The sequence below is a fragment of the Eublepharis macularius genome, chromosome 13 (genome assembly GCF_028583425.1).
Source record: "Eublepharis macularius isolate TG4126 chromosome 13, MPM_Emac_v1.0, whole genome shotgun sequence".
NCBI lineage: Eukaryota > Metazoa > Chordata > Lepidosauria > Squamata > Eublepharidae > Eublepharis > Eublepharis macularius.
The window spans coordinates 69,900,261-69,919,856 of NC_072802.1; the positions used below are offsets into that span (position 1 = coordinate 69,900,261).

Consider the following 19,596-nt stretch of genomic DNA (forward strand, 5'->3'; position numbering starts at 1 on the left):
GCACCCTAAGAGCATCACGCAGGGCTTCTCTCCATTTAAACCGTTTAAACCAGAAGAGGGCACCACTCTACGGATTAAGGGAGAATGCTATCTGATGGATTGCATCCCATAACAAGATTAATTGTACTCTTAACATTGCAGCAAAGAACCCATGCCACATTTTCACCAGAAGGTTGGGACAGCACTGCACGCAATTGTACCTCACTGGGTGCCACCCCAGCGTTGCCTCTCAGCTGCATTTCTATAGGGGGGGATCCTATGTCACAGAACAGGGCTTGCACCTCCAGGGCCGGGAAAATATCCACTGCATAGGCTTCCCATAGAGAGAGCATAGTTCAAATTTAGCTTGGAAGTACCCTGACAGCCTCCACCCTGGGCATTATGGTGTCTGGAAAAGGATGGGAATTCTTTGGCCAAGATCCTAACTGTTATTCATTATTGCACTTTGCTCAGTGAATGTCCTAGCTGTTAATTATATTGTATTTTCACTTGCACTGTTGTAATCCGCCTTGGATCTCAATGAGAAAGGCAGACTAATAGTAGTAGTAATAATAATAATAGTAATAGTAGTAGTGGTAATAATAAACAACAACAACAATAATCCTGGACAGCTCAGTGATGGAGCTCAGGCTTTGCGCTGGCAGGTGCTAGGAAACACTTTTCTTTGCCTGAGACCCTGGAGGGCTGCCACTGGTCAGATTAAGCAATACTGAGCTAAATGGACCCGTGGTGTAAGGTAGCTTCGAACATTTCTAAGTGCATAATTTTGTTCTGAGGTGGGGACAAGTGTGTGGCATGCATTTTCCAGAGGAAGCCTACTGAGAGCCAGTTTGGTGTAGTGGTTAAGAGCGTGGGACTCTAATCTGGAGAGCCGGGTTTGATTCCCCACTCCTCCACTTCAAGCCAGCTGGGTGACCTTGGGCGAGTCACAGTTCTCTGGAGCTCTCTCAGCCCCACCCGCCTCACAGGTTGGTTGTTGTTGCGGGGATAATAATAGCATACTTTATAAACTGCTCTGAGTGGGTGTTTAGTCATCCTGAAGGGTGGCATATAAATCAAATGTTGTTGTTGTTACTGCATAGCCTACTAGCCCCAATGTCAGACCGAAAGGACAGGAAATTCTTGAAGAATCTGCACCTTGCTTACAACGTATATATTGAGGAGTTACTTAGCTATCTGTTCCATTTGGTGAAGAGCTCTGTTGGAGCCGAAAGCTTGCAAACTTTTTCAATAATGAAAGTTAGCCCAATGATAACATCTTGCTAATTGATATTGTTTTTCCTCTTTATTCTTTGGACACAACATTGTCCACAAAATTTGAATCCAGTAGCACCTTAAAGACCAACAAGATTTCCAGGGTATAAGCTTTTGAGAGTCAAAACTTCCCTATCTGACAAAGGGAGCTTTGACTCTTGAAAGCTTCTGCCCTGGAAATGTTGTTGGTCTTTAGGGTGCTACTGGGCTCGAATCTTGCTCTTCTACTGCAGACCAACACAACTACCCACCTGAAACACTGTACTGGATCTCCATACCAGCTTATTCTTCTTTTCCAGAACGATTGTCACTTGTGATGTCAAAGGCCACATTAAATTCTACGACGGAAACTTGCAACTTCTGCATTGGTATAGTCAGTTCAAACTGGGGCCCATCCGGTCGATTTCCTTCTCTAAGAAACCTGCATGTCCCTCAAACACCTCCCAGTTGCCCAGTTCCTGTACCTTAACGGGCCAACCTTTAATTGTCAGGTGAGAATTGACCATAAGAGCAATACTTTGGGTGACTCTGCTTTTCTGAAAACGGTTTTGCAAATTCTAGAGTATTTTTGACAGGCATAGAGAACATCAAGCGTTCGGTTCTCCTAGGACTGGTTCTAAAAATGTCAGTCCTTCGCTTTCCACAAATTATGCAAAACCGAATTATTCGAGCAGGGGGGTACTTTCAAAGGCGATAGGTCTGTGCCGTAAAGAAATGGTTTCGGAGGGATACTTTGGTCTGTAGACTATATTTCTGTGTACTGTCTGTTGGTGTAAGTGTGCTCCTACTGGATAGTTCTGTGCTGTTTTATGTTTTGTTTCAGCATTTTTTAAATGCTGGATTGGATTTGGTTCAGTGCTGAATTGGATTTCTTCTTGTTTTCAAATTTCTGCTATCCTTCTCATATTGTATCTGAACGTCTCACCTTATTACATCACGAAATAGAGCTTATTACATCACAAAATAGCATGCTTCCCATGGGTTGGGGGATTCCTGGAGATCTGAGAGGTGGAGCCTGGGGTTTGAGGAGAGGAGCAACCTCATCAGGGTCTAATGCCATACACCCTCCAAAGCAGCGATTTTCTCTAGGAGATCTCTGCAGTCTGGACATCAGTAGTTATTCTGGGACATCTCTAAGCCCCACCTGGGAAGTTGGAAACTGTAGCGAAGACAGCCTCCAATTGGTGATGGATAGGCAAAGCAAGGGGTGGCCCTCCTCACCCACTCTGATTGAAGCGATTACTCATTTTATTGGATTTGTTTTCAACCAAACCCTCTTTGTAACATCTACTCACTGTTAGAAGAGGAGGACTCTACACTGTCCCTTTCCTCAGGTTTCAGAGGGGGACAAACCAAAGAGTTAGAAAGACGGAGAGGTCAGGGCATTCTGTTTACTGCTCTGACTATCCCTTTGATATGTAGATTGCTATTCTCAGGACTTCGTCCTTGTGACATCCTTCTCTTCCTGGCTCTGCCACAGCCACTTTCTCTTTCCCTTCTCTCCATCTTGCAACCATGGCTGCAGGACTTGCCCTGCCATCCATGGCCATCCTTAGATTAGATAGGTAGATAGGATCTGTCGCTCCTCCTTCCCTATCAGAGTATGGAGTTCCTATAATAAAGAACTTTTATTTCCTTTCTAAATATAAACAAGTGTATGGGTTGTTATTTTCTCTCCTACACTCACACCAGACAGCATAACTAGCTCGCACCACTTATGAACAAACTTTCACTACAAACAATATACTCTGCTAATGGCCCAACTATGGAATCCTTTAATTAGGTTTCTGGGGCCAACATATGATTTATTTATCACTTAGCCCCTCTGCTGTATTTGTGTTGTGACTATGAAAGCATCAGCCTAATAAAGAGACTCCAATGCATCTGAGGAAGTGAGCTCAGGCTCCTGAAAGCTTCAGCTGGAATAAATGTTGTCAGTCTTTAAGGTGCCGTTGGAATCCTACCGTGTTTAAAAACAGCAAGCTTGCTCGCTATGTTATGATACTTGTGATATTTATCCCAAGAAAGATTCATCACATGACTGCTACTTTTCACAAACGTGTCTCAAGCTTTGTTTCCTGCGGACTTGGAAGTGACCCTTCCTTGCCACAAGTAAACAGGCAGCTGTTTACAAACTATGTATTTGCCTTACCCTTTCTCCATTTTAACTCATCCCCTCTCAACTCCTCTTACCCGCCGCCTCGTAACATCTCCAGGCCAGGGCCACACCAGATGAGACATTTTTAAGAAGCAGTTATCATGCCTGCAGAGCCCAATGCTGAGTGGACCGAGGGTGATTCTGGTTCTTCTCTGCGGTGCAGGAATTTTATCCTCTCCACAGCCGATGCCGTGGTGGTTCATGTCACGACGGAGGGGATGAAAGTGAGCAAATGCCTGGAGGAGCCCAAAGGGGCCGTCCACGCCATCGCCTGCCACCCAACCAAGCCTCTTGTGGCCAAGGGGAGTTCTTGCGGGCTCCTGAAAGTGTGGCACTACGAGCTCAATAAGTACCTCGTGAGCCGGATCTTTAAGGGAGAGAGTATCCGGAGTGTCTGCTACAACCACGACGGTATGGATTTGCGCTGCTCCTTCCTATGGGAAGTCCAGGCGATTCTTCTGTAGGACCTGGGGGGGGGGGGGGAGAGAGCATCGGAGTCGACTGGCTCCTTTGCAGTAGTAACGGACAGGTCAAGTCGATGTCATTTGGGGGCAGCAGTGTTGAACACAAACTTGTGCTTTGAGTGTCCCTCTGGCCAATCATGATAAGAGACACGCAGAGTCCTGTGGATGAAGCAATTTATTATTACTGTTTATTAAACAATGGAGGAGCGATGTTTACGCAGGGAGTGAAAGGTCCCCTCGTGCCCAACGCTCGTCAGAGCTACAATAGCAGTGTGTGTGTGTTATGTGCCATCAAGTCGTTTCCGACTTCTGGCGACCCTACAATAGCAGTGCAAAGCAATTAATACCTTTTGGTTAATTATAATATTTGTTATAATATTTGTTACTCTGTTGGGTCAGAAACACAGTGGCCACCACATTGGCTTACGGGCAGCCACCTGCCCTGGGTTCAACAGCAGGAAGTGCGCAAGCAGCTCTGGTTCCAAAGCATCATACTGCCAGGCCCTCAACATTGGATCAGCTCTTTTAGCCCTGTGCAACGCCCCTCTGAGGCTGGGTCGTTCTAAAGAAAACGCCCTGGGGTGGGGGCTGGCAGATCAGTCCTTTTTTCCTCGTTGTTCCAGCTTCTACAAATAGCATGATTAAAAGGTGTCGAGATGAAACGACTGTTTGCATTTTAGGATCCTTGCTGGCAGCTGGGTTCAGTGATGGAAGTGTTTACATCCTGGATTCAATATCCCTGGAAAATGACTGTGTGGAGCCTTTCAAATATACAAGAGGCCAAGTCATCCATATGAGCTTCTCGCATGATTCTCAGTATCTTGCAACCGCAGTGAGTGGTGGGGTGTATTTTTTTTGTCCCTTCTGTGTTACATAAGTCACATTTCTTTGCTGCTGCAGAACCGTGAGTGCTGCGTACTTCAGCTTTTTGTCGTGATTCTCAGTGGCAAGTGATTCCAACTTTGAAAACCGCAGCTTCTAGTAGTAAATAAGGTGGCTCCTATCAGCCACAAAAGCAACATTACTAGGCTACAGGTTAGAGGTTCATACACACTCAGAGGTCTCCTTGGGTATGCAGAAGAATATGTAACGAAAAGGAAGAACAAGAAACAGCATGGCCTGTAGGATGTGCTTCAGGAGGCATAAAATGCTGAGAGTGAGAGTCTCTTTACACGAGACGTCTGACACATGAAGAACACCTGTTGGGTGATGCAGTGTTAGCCAGGAAGGGTAATTTTAAAAGACAGAGCGGGCAGCAGGGCAAAAGCTTTGCTATACACTGGAGTTGTGTGAAGGGGCAGTGAAATGCCAGAAGGGAAACTTCAGCCCATTTTAACCGCTCCAGGTCCAAGGCTGGCTCTGGAAGGCAGCGCCGGCCCATTTCCATTTCTCGCTGCCCTCTGGTTGCGATCCCACACAGCGTTAGCCTGGAGAGGTGAAATTGACAGAGCCTTCCCCGGAGTCAAAGGTGAAATTAACAAACATTCTGAGGAGCAATCTTCCAGCTCTGTCTTTGAAAACAACACTTCCTGCTAACATTGCATGTTGCTGCACTTGAACACGTACTGAGGCGTCTCGTATAGACAGCCTATCAGAGCCAAGCTACAAGTGATGAATTATACTTGCCTGGCAAGTGTTGTGATCAAGTGGAGGGCAAGTGAACAGGGAGGAATACACGTGAGTCAGTTCACTTGCCAGGCAAGTGTCATTCGTCACTTGTAGCTTGGCTCTCAGTTGAAAGGCAGGAAAAGCACAGTAGGAGGTGGGAACATTGGCTCGCTCAGGCATCTGAGAGCATGTAAAACTCTGGAGCAGTGGTGGGTGGGTGTGAGGGATGGAAATATTCAAATCGTATTCCCCCCTTAATCCCCTGGGACGCCCCAACTTGTTTGGAAGTAAGCTCAAATACTTTGATGCCAAGTGAGTTTTTAATTTTTCCCCCCCTTTCAGGATGACAACATGTCAGTAACCCTTTATAAACTAGTAATTGCAGATGAGAAGGAAGTCTGGGAGCGTCTGGCTGCACTCCGCTCTCATTACAAGCCCATTCGCACTCTCCTCTTTGGAGTTCACTTAGACAGCGATACACCCCGGCTCTTAAGTTTGGGAGAAGACCGGCTTTTGGTAGGTCGCTCATCCAAAATGTAAAGGGTTAAAGCAAACTGCGTGGAGGTCAGTCAGGGGAAAGGTAAGATTCATTATCCTGTTGCATACAGTAGCCAACTAGTCCTCTTGGAGGGCCAACAAAGAAAGTTTCCATGAACGTAAATGGCTCTTGGTATAAGGAGGAGAAGATTTTTGTGTTCGAGACTGCCAAAGAGAGAGAGAGAGACGGGGAGAAGGGTTAGAGATCAATCGGTCTTTGCTGGTGCTTCAACAGTTACTGGGCTTGGTCCCCTTGCTGAGCGCATCATCACATGGTGTCTTCAAAATGCCCTAACGATTTGCATGTGTGAATAGGCCATCGTGGACCTAATGCCACATATACAACTTTCATATCACCAGTAACGTAGTTTATTCTCACCTGGGTCAGTTCAGGTGAGCTGCAAGCCCGTATGAAAGGGCTCTGTCATCGAGTTAATGCTTGTCTGTTTGCAGGTGGAATACGACTTGGAGAAAAGTGTAAAAGATAAGCTGGTAGTTATCCGAAGGGACCGCATTGAGCAGAGTGCAGTCCCCAAATACATTACCTGGTACCCGCTTCTCACGACAGAACATTTTTTCCTGACTGCCAATGACGAGTACAAAATGAAGATTTATAACGTGACCACGAAGATGTGCAGGTAACAGGGCCGGCATGAGCAGCAGGCATTGTGGGGCAGCTGTTGAGGCCCTGTGGCCTTGGGCGGGCGGGCGGGTGTGTGTGTGTGCCAGTGTGCTCGAGCAGCAATCCCAGCCTGCCTTTTCACTCACCAGTTCTGCCATTGCCTTGCCCTGGAAGAACTGGTCTGAGTCCTGCATCCTTTTTTTAAAAAAAATGGGCAGCCAGATGCCTCTGGGTGGCCTTTTCTTTTTTTTCTTTTAATTTTTTTTAACTGGATGGCCTTTTCTTATATGCCGAGGGTAATGCCGATTGCCACTTTGGGGTCAGGAAGGAATTTTCCTACAGGTCAGATTGGCCAGGGATCCTGGAGGTTTTTTCCAGAGGAGTTAGCCGTGTTAGTCTGTAGTAGCAAAGTCAAAAAGAGTCCAGCAGCACCTTTAAGACTAACCAATTTTATTGTAGCATAAGCTTTCGAGAATCACTGTTCTCTTCGTCAGATGCATGGAGGGCAAAAAGAAACTGGTCAGATATAGAGGAGGAGAGGGGAGGGCGGGGTAGATGCAAACATCTTCTGATATGCAGATGCAAACAGCTCCTTCTGATATGGAGATCAGTTTGCTTCTGTAAAGGTACAGAGGAGTTAGCCGTGTTAGTCTGTAGTAGCAAAATCAAAAAGAGTCCAGCAGCACCTCCAAGACCAACCAATTCCACTGCAGCACAAGTCTTCGAGAACGACAGCTCTCCCCACCAGATGCATCTGGACTCTTTTTGTACTAGATGACCCCTGAGGTCCCTCCCACCCTCATGTTTCTATATTTCTGTGCTTACGAGCCAGGGCACAGAGGCCAAGGCCTCCCCAGTGCCTCTGAACCTGGAGGTTCAGAGTAACCACTGACGGAGCCGTCCTCTTCTAGAGATTTGCCTAGTCCCCTTTTACAATGTTTATTTAAGTTTCTCAAAATATAACAACAATAGTATTATTGGATTTACAATAGTCTTTCAGTTAACTTTTAACAAGAGGGTTATCAGCCAGTATAAACATATATTGCATGTTAATTATACATTTTACGTTTCCTTTAAATGCAGTAAATACAAAGTGAATTTTATGCAACACAATATAACTTATTAAAAGTTGAGTAGTAAAGAGTAGTCGTCTTTGGGTTTAATTATGCTCTTTATGTGGTCATCTTTTGTCAGGAATTCTATTACCGGCAGGGCTCATTTTGAGGGAGAACGTGCAGGAACGCAGTTCCGGTAGTTCCCCAAAGAGGTCATATGTCAGGTGGCCCCGCCCACCTAACTCTTGGCCATTTTGGGCCCGTTTCGGCCTGGATTAGGCCTGAAACGGCCCAGATCAGGCCTCTGACAGGTGTTGGGATCACTCTCCTGCTCAGCAGTGGCCTGATCCTGACCATTTTGGGCCCCTTTTGGGCCATTTTCAGCTCCTTTTTGCCATTTTGGGCTCAATTTCAGCCCTGAATGGCCAGGATTGGGTCCAAAACAGCCAGGATAGGTGATGTCAGGGGGTGTGGCATATGCAAATCAGCCATGCTAATGACTCATTTCCGGTGATGCCAAGGGGCATGGCACATACTAATGAGTTATGCTAATAAGTTCCTCCAGCTCTTTTTCTGCAGAATGACCCCTGATTACCGGAGACCGTTGTTCTACAAAGTTTGAGTTATAATTAGGCAGATCAGATTGTTTAATTAAATCCGAGAGTTTTGCCATAACAAACTGCTCCCAAACCCACAGCCTAGTCCCCTTCTAAAGCCATCTAAGCACTGGCTGTCTCTGTATCCTGAGGCAATGTTTGTTTGTTTGTTTGATCAGATTTATACCTCACCCTTCCCACGAATGGGCTCAGGGCAGCTAACAACAGAAGGAAATATTATACATTAAAACCATAAATATCTAAAATCAATATTTAAACGCTCAATACAATTCAAAAGTACAAAAACTGGTGCCATGGACGATATAGGCTATAAGAAATATCTAAAAAGCATGGATACAGCTGTGGTGCAAACCCGGGACAGCCACCGATGGAACACAAGACATGAGGGGCAGGCAGGGGACAATTTGCTCGCTCTCAACCAAAGGCCCTGCGGAACATCTCCGTTTTGCAAGCCCTGCAGAAATGTAACAGGGCCCACAGGGCCCAGATCTCAGTTGGGAGTGTGAAAAGGCTCTGGCCCTGGTTGAGGCCAGACGAATGTCCCATGGGCCAGGGACCACCAAAAGCTGTTTACCTGCAGAGCGTAAGGCCCTGTGGGTGACATAGTCCCTCTTTCAGTCTGTTTCTCCCTCTCTCTTTTTAGAAAGACTGTTCTAGGACCTACATACGGCTCTCCCCTGGAGAAGATTCAAGTCCTTCCCGTTGCAGAGGGTTATGAGCCTGAGAAACGGTATCTGGCCTACATCACAACAAACCAGGTAGACGGTGATCCTGCCCGACAGAAGTAGTAATTTCTATTCCGCTGCTCAAAAGCAGAGAAGTAGGAGCAGGGTGCAGCAGCTGTGTCAGGCACGTCTGCAGATCTTTTCCTCACCGTGGAGCTAAATGCAGCTTTGAAGGGGCTACCTATAAGTGTAGGCTGAAAGGGTTAAGCACCCACTTCCCCCAGTTACTTTTCCCCTCTTGTCCAAAGCAGCTGCCTTGGGCTGCTAAATGGCTTTTTGGAAAACTGCGAGGAGAACCTAGTCATGGATCTTTGGTGGCTACAGACACAATGAGAAGCTGCAAGGGAGTCACTCTGCCTGGCCTACTGACCTCACTAAGCCTCTGAACTAGCCTCAGTTATATTCTTCAGACAGGCCTTGTGCAATTTCTCTCCATCTTCTTTGCAGGAGAAAGCGGGAGCTGATATTTCCTTTCTAGAGATGAGGCCAGGACGTCTGGATTGTGGGGTGGGTGTAGATGAATCTTTTGGGATTGAGACACGTTCCCTGTCTTTCTCCCTAGATTGGGCTGCAGATCTTGCCTGTTGATGGGAACCCGCACAAGTCCTCGGCTTTCATTTGCCACCCAGCAGGTGTCTCCGACTTCGTCTGTTCCTATGATGGCTGCCACATCTTCACATCGGGGGGCAACGACTTGGCTGTAATGAAATGGGACATTAATTTAAAGTAAGTAATGGCAGAGCTTTCTCTTCTCAGTTCCCGTGATGGAGTGTCAGCGAGGGTGTCTTCCAAAAGAAAAGGCAGACCCCAGGGGCCTTCTGGCTCAGATTCCAGTGGGTACAAAGCCCATTTGATTCAGAGAGAGAGAGTTTGGCTAGCATGGTGGAGTGACGCTACATGACAATTACATGCAGCCATATAAATAATGTGATTTTTGCACTGGAACAAATAGCAGCGGCATAGGGCAGCTTGTGGAGACAAAAATGACATGGAAGGAAAGGCTGAAGCTGTTTCTTTCTGTAAGTGTGCATCTGGGGAAGGAGCACAAACAAATAAATGTGATGACTTTGTAACGTCAGGAGGATCAACCCTGAACATCTCCTTGCTGGTAGGGAAAATTGCCCAACCAGTCCTTGAGGAATGAGACCTCCGCCCTTGGGGCTAGCCGCTCTGATTCTAATTGTGCACGAAGGAAAAAGAAATCTCCGTTCGAATGTCTTTATTGTCAAATAGAAATGACACAACATGCCTTTGTCATTCTTGCAAAATGCTTACTGTGGCATTTCTGAGAAGCTGACATATTGCTTTCTGCTATTAAAAGCAATGTACGAGCTTTTCTGCATTTCCTAGAAGAGAAGAAACCTTTTGCTGGCTTATTGACATCTGCAGCCAAAACAAGTACAGAAACTGCATTCTTGGCAGGGGGTCTGCCACCCCGTGGTGACCTCGGTGGCTGTGTTGTGATGAACTAGACACTGCCTGAAATGGGCGCAGTCATGCCCTGGGATTTTCCTAACGATGCCTAACACCCATAGAGAATCAGCAAGGATATCCAACTAACTATCTCTGAGTGTCCAGAAAAGATTGTGATGGGAGAGTCCTGATTTCATTCATTCTTTGTCTCTCTCGCACACAGATGCACACCTTGGTTTATGCAGCTTAATCAGTCGGAGGTCTGGCTTGCGCAAGCTTTAAGTGAAAGCAGTAGAATATAAATGATCCTTTCTTTATAATTGCTGGCAAGGGTCCAGCAGCGCTGAATGCCTCCGTAATTTGTTTATGAAGGAAGACTCTTTATGAGTTAATTAGCACTTTACTGCGGCCTCTGCGTCTCCACAATATTTAACATCCAAGTGTAACTTAATTATATATAAAAGCATAAAGTGTTTGGGGGACAGGGTCTCGTGTGCGCAGACCTCGTCTTTTGCACAGGGGGATTTGCCATGGAAGTGCCCATTTGGTATCGCACCATATGGAGAGTGTTGCCGGTGCACCCCAAGGATCTGGCTTGCTCCCAGCCATCACCAGCGCGGAAGATGACGGGCATCCCCGCTTGGCTTTGCACTGGCGGAATCACAGCCAAGCTCCGGAAGCAAGAGCTTGGCCCACACTAGCCCAGCGGCATTATGGGCTCAAGAGGGAATGTGTTACTTTGCTGCAAGTGATAAAAATGCCTGGAACCGACCGTGCTTCAGTGGTCTTTTGAGAGAGGAGCAGGGAAGACGTAGGCTAGGCCTTGTGTTACTGTCGGCTACCATCAGGGCTTTTTTTCTGGGAAAAGAGGTGGTGGAACTCAGTGGTAGAACTCAGGACTGCGCAATGACATCACTTTGGGTCAGCTGGAACAAGGGGGGAGTTTTTAAAAGTTTAAATCGCCCTCGTCAAAAATGGTCACATGGCTGGTGGCCCCGCCCCTTGATCTCCAAACAGAGGGGAGTTGAGATTGCCCTTCGCGCCGCAGGGCGCGGAGGGCCATCCAAGCAACCCTCTGTCTGGAGATCAGGGGGCGGGGCCATCCACCATGTGACCATTTTCAAGAGGTGCCGGAACTCCGTTCCACAGTGTTCCAGCTGGAAAAAAGCCCTGGCTACCATTAATGTGACGGCTTCCTTACACAGCGAAAGATGCACTGCTATACCAGATCAGATTCAAGGTTTTGGTATTAGCCTATAAAGCCCTATGCAGACTGGGACCGGCGTATCTGTGGGACCACCTCTCCCTATATGAGCCACGGAGGATGCTTCGATCCAGCGACAAACAGCTGTTAATGGTCCCTGGCCCCAGGGAGGCCCGCCTAGCATTGACCAGAGCCAGGGCCTTTTCGGTCCTGGCTCCAACCTGGTGGAATGCTCTGTCTAAAGAGACCAGGGCCCGGCCGGATTTTTAATTCTTCCGCTAGGCCTGCAAGACAGAGCTGTTCCACCAGGCGTATGGTTGACGCTGGTTGGGCCTCCCCGCTGGCTAACTAGAGCAAAACATTCCCCCCTGCTAGAAGTATCTACCACCCAGCCTGTTAAATACTTATGGAGATGGCCGGGTTGTGTTTTTTTGGAGAAGTCTGCTGTTGTACACTTTAAATATTTACGTGGTTTTAAAGCTATATGTATTTTAAATTACTGTACTGATTGTAATCCGCCACAGGGATTGCATTGCCCAGACTCCTTTGAGGAAAGGCAGGTTAAAAAGGAAATAAATAAATGTCCTAAGAATATGGCTTCTGAGCATGTGGTGGGTCAAGAATGACAGCTTTGCTCTTCCAAACAGGGTCTCCTGCAGGTGCCACCCTGCCCATCAGTGACATCGACAGCAGCCTCTACACGGGCTTTCTCTGTGGTGGCCCCTACCCTGTGGAACGGCTTGCCTGAGGAGGTCAGGAGAGCCCCTACTCTCCTGGCTTTCCGCAAACGATGCAAAACCGAATTATTCAAAAAGGCTTTTTACTCAGATAGGAGGGCTGTATTGTAGGGAGGGGATCTCAGATGACCCGCTAATGAGTTAGGAACCACAAGCCTCACCACTGTGTTGGATTCGATTCCTGCTAACGGAAGTCTTTGTGAACTTGTATCTATTTATCCTATGGCACTGTTTGTGAAAATGTTCCTGATATTGATTGTACTAATCCGCCTTGAGTCTCAGTGAGAAAAGTGGACTATAAATGACGTAAATAAAAAAATAAAATTATTCTGCAGCCCAGGTGTGCATGAAGAGAATCCATTCAGTGTGCATCCAGATCTTCACGAGCAGATTTGTGTGTACACTGAAGGCTCTCGAAATCTTATCTTTAAAATTTCCCCAGTATCTTTTATTCAACCCCCCCCCCCCCCCGCCCTTCGGCTGATGACGAGAATGCAGGCTTCCCAGTTACACAGATGTCCTCATCAAGTGTGAATCACTCTTCAGACTTCACTCTAACTACTCCTTACAACTTTTTTAGCACTTCACTGGAACTGAAATAAAGCTGAACAAAGCAAGCCGCTCTCGGCTTATGTAGGGGCAGGTTTGGAGGCTGAAAGATTTAATTCACTTAATTTAAAATTATATTGATCTGGAGACATTGATGGGCCTCATTATTTCTGTGTTGGGTTTTTTAAAATTGCTCATGGTTCTGAGAGGGCAGGATATTTGTTCTCTTACATCTTTCCCCCCGTTTTTTTTTATCTCCTCTCTTACTGCTGTTTAGATCTCTACCTCTCAGTCTTTGCAGAGAGGCTTAGAATTTTTAATTGTAAGGAAATGGATTTAAGTGCCGTAAGTGGCAGCGTCAGAGAGAGACGTCTGTAACAGTGCCTTGCAAAAGCGTTGTTTGTGTCGCTGCCTCTTCTAGCGTTCTGGAAGCAGCAGTTTCCCTGGGCGGGAAGGATATGATCCCATTCTACAACCTACTGGATGGTGGCAGAGAGGGCGAATTCTTCAGGGTAAGTGCACTACGTCAGCCTTTCAAGTCGGTTCACAAAAATACACTGCTAAACACATTTTCAGCCGACAAAAGCTTTCTTGAGCGGCTACCCCAAAGAGAACTGCGCTCATCAGAGCCAAGTGTAGCAGTTTATAAGCCTGTACTGTATTGGCTGGGATGCCGGGGATACAGTTATTATTTCTTTATTTCATCACAGTACTTATAACCCACCTTTCCTTTATGGCTTAAGGTGGAGGGTAGCGAGGGCAAGCATTTGCTGGGTCCCCCAAGTCTGGCCAAGAGCCCCTTGCCCTAATCCAAATGGAAGACATACAAAGTACAATAAGACCCTAACAGCCCCTTTGGGGGTGCAGGGGGTGGAATCACAGAGCAGGAGAAGCATCTGCCACCCAATTTTCTGGGTTGCTCTACAGCAATGGAGATGGAAATTCACTTTATACAACATTTTGAAGCAGACTTCCACCCAAGCTCTTATACCAGATTCCGATAGGAGATTCATGTATCGAAATCACGGATGTGTATGAGATTCCTTTGCAGGGGATCTGGGCAATGTGGCTCAGAGGCAGAGCACCCTTCTTGCCATGCAGAAGGTCCCTGGATCAGCACCCCAGCATTTCCAGTCAAAGGCTTACGTAAAAGGCAACGTGAAAGTCCTCTAGCTGCGACTCTGAAGAGCTGCTGCAAGTCAGAACAGACAATAGAAAAGAGTCCAGTAGCACCTTTAAGACTAACCAACTTTACTGTAGCATAAGCTTTCGAGAATCACAGTTCTGCGGAAGAGAACTGTGATTCTCGGAAGCTTATGCTACAGTAAAGTTGGTTAGTCTTAAAGGTGCTACTGGACTCTTTTTCTATTTTGCTACTACCGACTAACACGGCTAACTCCTCTGGATCTAAGAACAATGTTGACCTTGGTAGACCAAGCAGTTTCCTGGGTGTTCATGTATGTGTGTAGCCATTTGCTAAGCCGAAAAGTTTTGAGGCAGCACAAGTCTTTAACAGTCAGCATTCTGAAGTGAAAGTGAAATCTTCCTTGAGTGAAAGTGAACTCTGCCTTGAGTTTCAGTGAAAAGGCGGACTACAAATGACACGAATAAAGAATACAAAGTGCTGAAGAAATTACTAGAAATTGCCTAACGTATCGACTAATCTGATTTGCATTCTGCACACAGAACTTCTGTTTTGTATTCTATTTCCTTCCAGGAACTGGAAGACTATTTTTACTACGCGCAGCTGTGTCATCAAGGCATCAATACCATGGAGGCCCGAAAGGTGTCAACACACATTCCCTTGGAGCAGATTCCTTTCGTCATGCGAGCGATGGGTTTCTACCCATCGGAGGAACAGGTCAGAGTTAGAAAAGCACGAACGGCATATGTCCAAATCTCACACTTTTTGATCTCGCTTACACCAAGGTGGACGTGGAGTAACTACTATGGAAAAACAAAGGAGTTTCATAAAGGCTAACAGATTTATTGTAGCATATTCTCAGTTGGCATGCCTGTATATATAGAGTGAGAAAGTGTGTGCATGCGTGTGCTCGCTCACATACTGCCTTCCTCTTCTTTACCCCCAGTTAGGTTCCAAACTCAAAATCAATCATATCTGGTTTCCTTCCTCCTTCTTGGTTTGAATTCCCAAGGATGACAAACAAAGGGGATTAAGAGTTTGCAGATCCCCCCCCTCTGGCTGTTTTGAAGAAGGCTGGCCCTGCTCCCATTGTGTCTGCACATCTCTGCTCAGTGGAGGGAACGAGGCCATGCATCTGCCCTGCCACACAACACTGAGCAGGGAATTGGGCTACATATTCAATCATCCTTGAAGAACTGCTGGTGTTCTTCACACCAAAAGGCGCCTTCTCTCTCTCTCTCTCTCTCTCTCTCTCTCTCTCTCTCTCTCTCTCTCTCTCTCTCTCTCTCTCACATACACACACACACACACACACCCCACCCCACCCCCCTTGGTGGAAGGAAGTTGTTGTTTTAGCTGGACTCTCACAGTGACTTTGCGTCCCTGAAAACTGCAAGGCCAAGCATCATTTCTCTGGTATAACATCCTGCTTATTCCTGGCTGCATGCCCTCCAGTGGCCCCAATTTACCAGACTCAGCCTCGTTTTTCTGGTACCAGGGTGAATCACTGTCCCTTGGGAGGGACTTTTTATAATATGAATACGTTGCTAGAATTGATGTTCTTCAGTTTTAGTCCTCCTTGCTTTTGTAAAACTGAAATATGTGGATGGGAGTGGGTACATACTAAGTGTACATGTCTATATATGCATGTGTGCTGGGATGTACAATTTCTGGAAGGTTTGAAGCCATGGACACATTTCCCCCCATGGGAGAAAACCAAAATACATGCAATACTAATTTTCCTGTCCAACCTAAATTTATTTTACTGCTTTAACAACATAAAATACATCATGTACATATGTGTAAACTTTACAAAATACTTATTTTTTTCTTAGCATTTAAGATTTGGCATATTTATGGAATTTAAAGGTATAAATGGCTTAGTGTTCTACACATAAAACTGCAAACTGCTGCACTCTGTGCTGCCTTAGCACATTTATCTTAATTTTTGCTATTTGAGAGGTAGGAAAAAATAAAACTAGAAATTATAAAATGAATGCAATCAACAAAAGAGGGTGTATTATTTGGACAAGAGCAGTTTCTTACAGTCGCAAGATGACTACCGGCATATATCTCAGATACTTTCAACATGCAAGTTTTTCTTCACCTTGGCTTCCAAACTAGAGTGCTTTTTCCACACATTGTGTAGTTTTTCCCTGTCCTCAATGTGTTCTTTCCCAAAATTGTTTTACTCCAATCTTTTTAGAAAGAGCACACACAGTCTAAGTTGCCATCTGGAAGGAACGGTGCAAGTTTTCCTGCACTGCAAAGGTCCCGCTGATATTGGCACTATTGGCACTATGGGGAAGGTTCTCCCCACCACTGCACCTTGTTAATTTGTTTTATTATTTGTATATTGATTTTAGTTTTTGTTTTTATCAATTTTAACTGTTCACCGCCCAGAGCCCCTGGGATGGGCGGTATATAAATTGAATAAATAAATAAATAAATAAATATTTCCCCCATGTTCAGCCCCCTGCAGGTGCTATTTCCCCCCCAAAAATTTCTATCCTGTCACTGTAGGGCTTTTTGATTCAAAGAGGAAAAAGATCATTGCTATAGTGTTATAGTAAAGGTCTATTGCAGCTTATTCATTTCAAATATTAATAAAATGGTTATAGTGCTATTTGCATTCATGAAGAAAAGTACAAAAAATAATGGGAGGTGGCAAGTTACCATGGCAGCCCTGATGCACACAGCCATGAGTGCCCATGCAGTCAGTGTGGAACGAGTGTGGAAAGGAAAAGTCAGAAAAAAGGTGGAGGGAAGTGCTCAGAAAACTCTTGTGTGTGTAGGGTTGCCAACTCTGAGTTGGAAAAACCCTGGAGATTTGGGGGACTGGAGCCAAGGAAGGGTGGGTTTTGGTGAGGAGGAGAACCTTAGTCGGCTATAATGCCACAGAGTCCACCTGACAAAGCAGCCATTTTCTCCAGATAGTAAAGAGTCCAGTAGCACCTTTAAGACTAACCAACTTTATTGTAGCATAAGCTTTCAAGAACCACAGCTCTCTTCGTCATCTGAAGAGAGCACAGTTCAGATGATGAAGAGAGCTGTGGTTCTTGAAAGCTTATGCTACAATAAAGTTGGTTAGTCTTAAAGGTGCCAAAACCTAGGGGGAAACCTTCTGTAGGATCAACTCAAGAGTAGAGAGCCAAAGCTCAAGGACCAGTTTCTGTACCATGTTTCTGTACCATGCATCTGACGAAGAGAGCTGTGATTCTCGAAAGCTTATGCTACAATAAAATTGGTTCGTCTTAAAGGTGCTACTGGACTCTTTTTTATTTTGCTACCACAGACTAACACGGCTAACTCCTCTGCATCTAAAGCTCAAGGAGGCACACAAAAAGGTTGCAATCAAACAACTGTTAACAATAACCAGTTTTATGTCTCAGTGTAATAACTGGACTATTCTGGTTATTACACCGAGACATAAAACTGGTTATTGTTAACAGTTGTTTGATTGCAACCTTTCTGTGTGCCTCCTTGACCTTTGGCTCTCTACTCTTGAGTTAGTCTTAAAGGTGCTACTGGACTCTTTACTATTTTGCGACTACAGACTAACATGGCTAAGTCCTCTGGATCTATTTTCTCCAGAGGAACTGATCTCTGTAGTCTGGAGATCTGTTGTCAATCTGGGAGATTTCTAGCCCCTACCTGGAAGCTGACAACTCTACAAGGTATGGAAGGTCCATCACTCCTGTTTTTCTTAGTTCTGGGGTCTGTATTTTCTGCCAGCCCGGGACAGTTGGAATAATCTATATATTCAACCTGAATCTATCTTGCGTCCCCTTTGATGTGAGACAAGCTCTGAGCCTTCTTTTACCCTGGAGTTCAATCTCTGTCGACCGAGTATCCTTTGATGGCTGTGGAATTGCCGCTGAGTTGCCTCGGCACAGAATAGAACTACTAGACATTCCATCTGTTTCAGCCACTCAGTTTATGACAATGTGTCTTTATTCCTTCAGATTGAAAACATGCTCAATGAAGTCAAATTTGGCGAATATCTTGAGACCGGAAAGCAAGTGACTGAAATCAACTTGGGGGACTTCATCAAACTCTATATAAATCACCGGCCAGCATTTGGGCTGTCCTTCAAAGAAATTGAGACTGCCTTCCAAGTGCTGGGCTATGAGAACGAGAAGCAAGAGATGAATCTGGACAGGAATGATCTGCTGCTCTTGCTCCAGCAGAGAGGTAGGCAACGCAGGCCCTGAGAAGAGCAGGAGAGTGGCGGGGCGACAGAGTTGGTCTCTCCAACATCTCCTCGTCTTCTTCCACACAGGAGAGCACTTCACGGAAGAGGAGCTGGCGGAGTGCCTCACCACACTGCTGGGCATGAACCCTGAGGGAGGGTGCTCGGAGGCCGGCACCTTTGATCCCACAGGTACCTCAGTCACATTTTCCAGAAAGAAAAAGGGAGAACTCTGGGTGGATATACCGTGCAATCCTGCAAATTATAAAGCTGACAGTGCCAGTCAGCAAGATCAGACTGTACATGTGTCAGAATGATGCCTTTTCTCTCTCCATCTTTCTTTCTTCAGATGATCCCCCCTCAAAACTCACCTTGGCCCTTTTCACACATCCTTAAAGGGACGGCCCATTCACCGAATGCGAGCGGATTTCCCTCTTGACTCCAGACATCTCCGCTTTCAAAATGGTTGCAGGGTGTTTGACTTTTCTTCAGCACTTTTCCTGGGAGCGCACTTTCCCACGGTCCCGAAAAGGCACTGAAAAAAACGGAAGCCAAACAGCCTGCAACGGTTTTGAAAACGGAGACGTATGGAATCAAGGGGGAAAGCCACCAGTGTTCGGTGAGTGGGCTGTCCCTTTCAGGATGTGTGGAAAAGGCCCTTGCTTGTGGTGCACACCTGAGTCCTTATCCATTGCAGAAACTAAGGGTAAGCATGGTGTGTGCAACTGGAATGTACACAGATTCTTCCCCTCTTTCTCCTTCATCATCTCCCCCTCTCTCAGCTATCTACTCTTTGTTAGGTTTTAAACTGTAAGCTCCCTGGGGCAGAGACCTGTCTTCTCATTATTCAAGGACCAAGCACATTGATAGCACTGGATAAAAAAAATACAAACTGTCAAAATAAGATCATGAAATGAGTCCATTGATCTCAGTGCCTTGTAAATGTGCTGAGGATCAGGTGTCGGTGGCCCAGCTGTGAGGCTGTGCTTTAGTTGCATTGCAGCTCTAATAAACCTGTCATTAGAAACCACGTTAAAAAGAAAATAAAAATTAGGCACTGAGCTGAATTATGAGAGGGATATATATTATATAAATTAAGCATACGTGCAGGATTTGATTCTTATTTCACATTAGAATTCCTCCAGAAATGTTTTCCTGTATAGCTTATTGTGCTTCAGGTAGACATTGGGAGATGCAAGAAGCTGTGTGAAGCCATGAAATTCGGCATGAAAATAGTATTTAGCAAGCCTTCTGAGAAGGCATCAACCACATCTTTCAAACATATAGTCATAATGGCAAGGGCTAGAGATGTACTTT

At 45.8% G+C, this 19,596-nt stretch overlaps 1 protein-coding gene across 1 annotated transcript in view; it reads left to right on the top strand.

The window, feature by feature from the left end:
- The window catches only part of CFAP251 (cilia and flagella associated protein 251), a 36,164-nt gene that overhangs the window by 14,968 nt on the left and 1,600 nt on the right, over window positions 1-19,596 (top strand). The window contains exons 10-20 of the mRNA XM_054995877.1: window positions 1,554-1,745; window positions 3,576-3,823; window positions 4,557-4,708; window positions 5,827-6,000; window positions 6,475-6,659; window positions 8,959-9,073; window positions 9,603-9,766; window positions 13,365-13,455; window positions 14,661-14,804; window positions 18,053-18,281; window positions 18,370-18,471. Coding sequence (XP_054851852.1) covers window positions 1,554-1,745; window positions 3,576-3,823; window positions 4,557-4,708; window positions 5,827-6,000; window positions 6,475-6,659; window positions 8,959-9,073; window positions 9,603-9,766; window positions 13,365-13,455; window positions 14,661-14,804; window positions 18,053-18,281; window positions 18,370-18,471 — 1,796 coding nt within the window. The remainder of the gene's footprint in view (window positions 1-1,553; window positions 1,746-3,575; window positions 3,824-4,556; window positions 4,709-5,826; window positions 6,001-6,474; window positions 6,660-8,958; window positions 9,074-9,602; window positions 9,767-13,364; window positions 13,456-14,660; window positions 14,805-18,052; window positions 18,282-18,369; window positions 18,472-19,596) is intronic.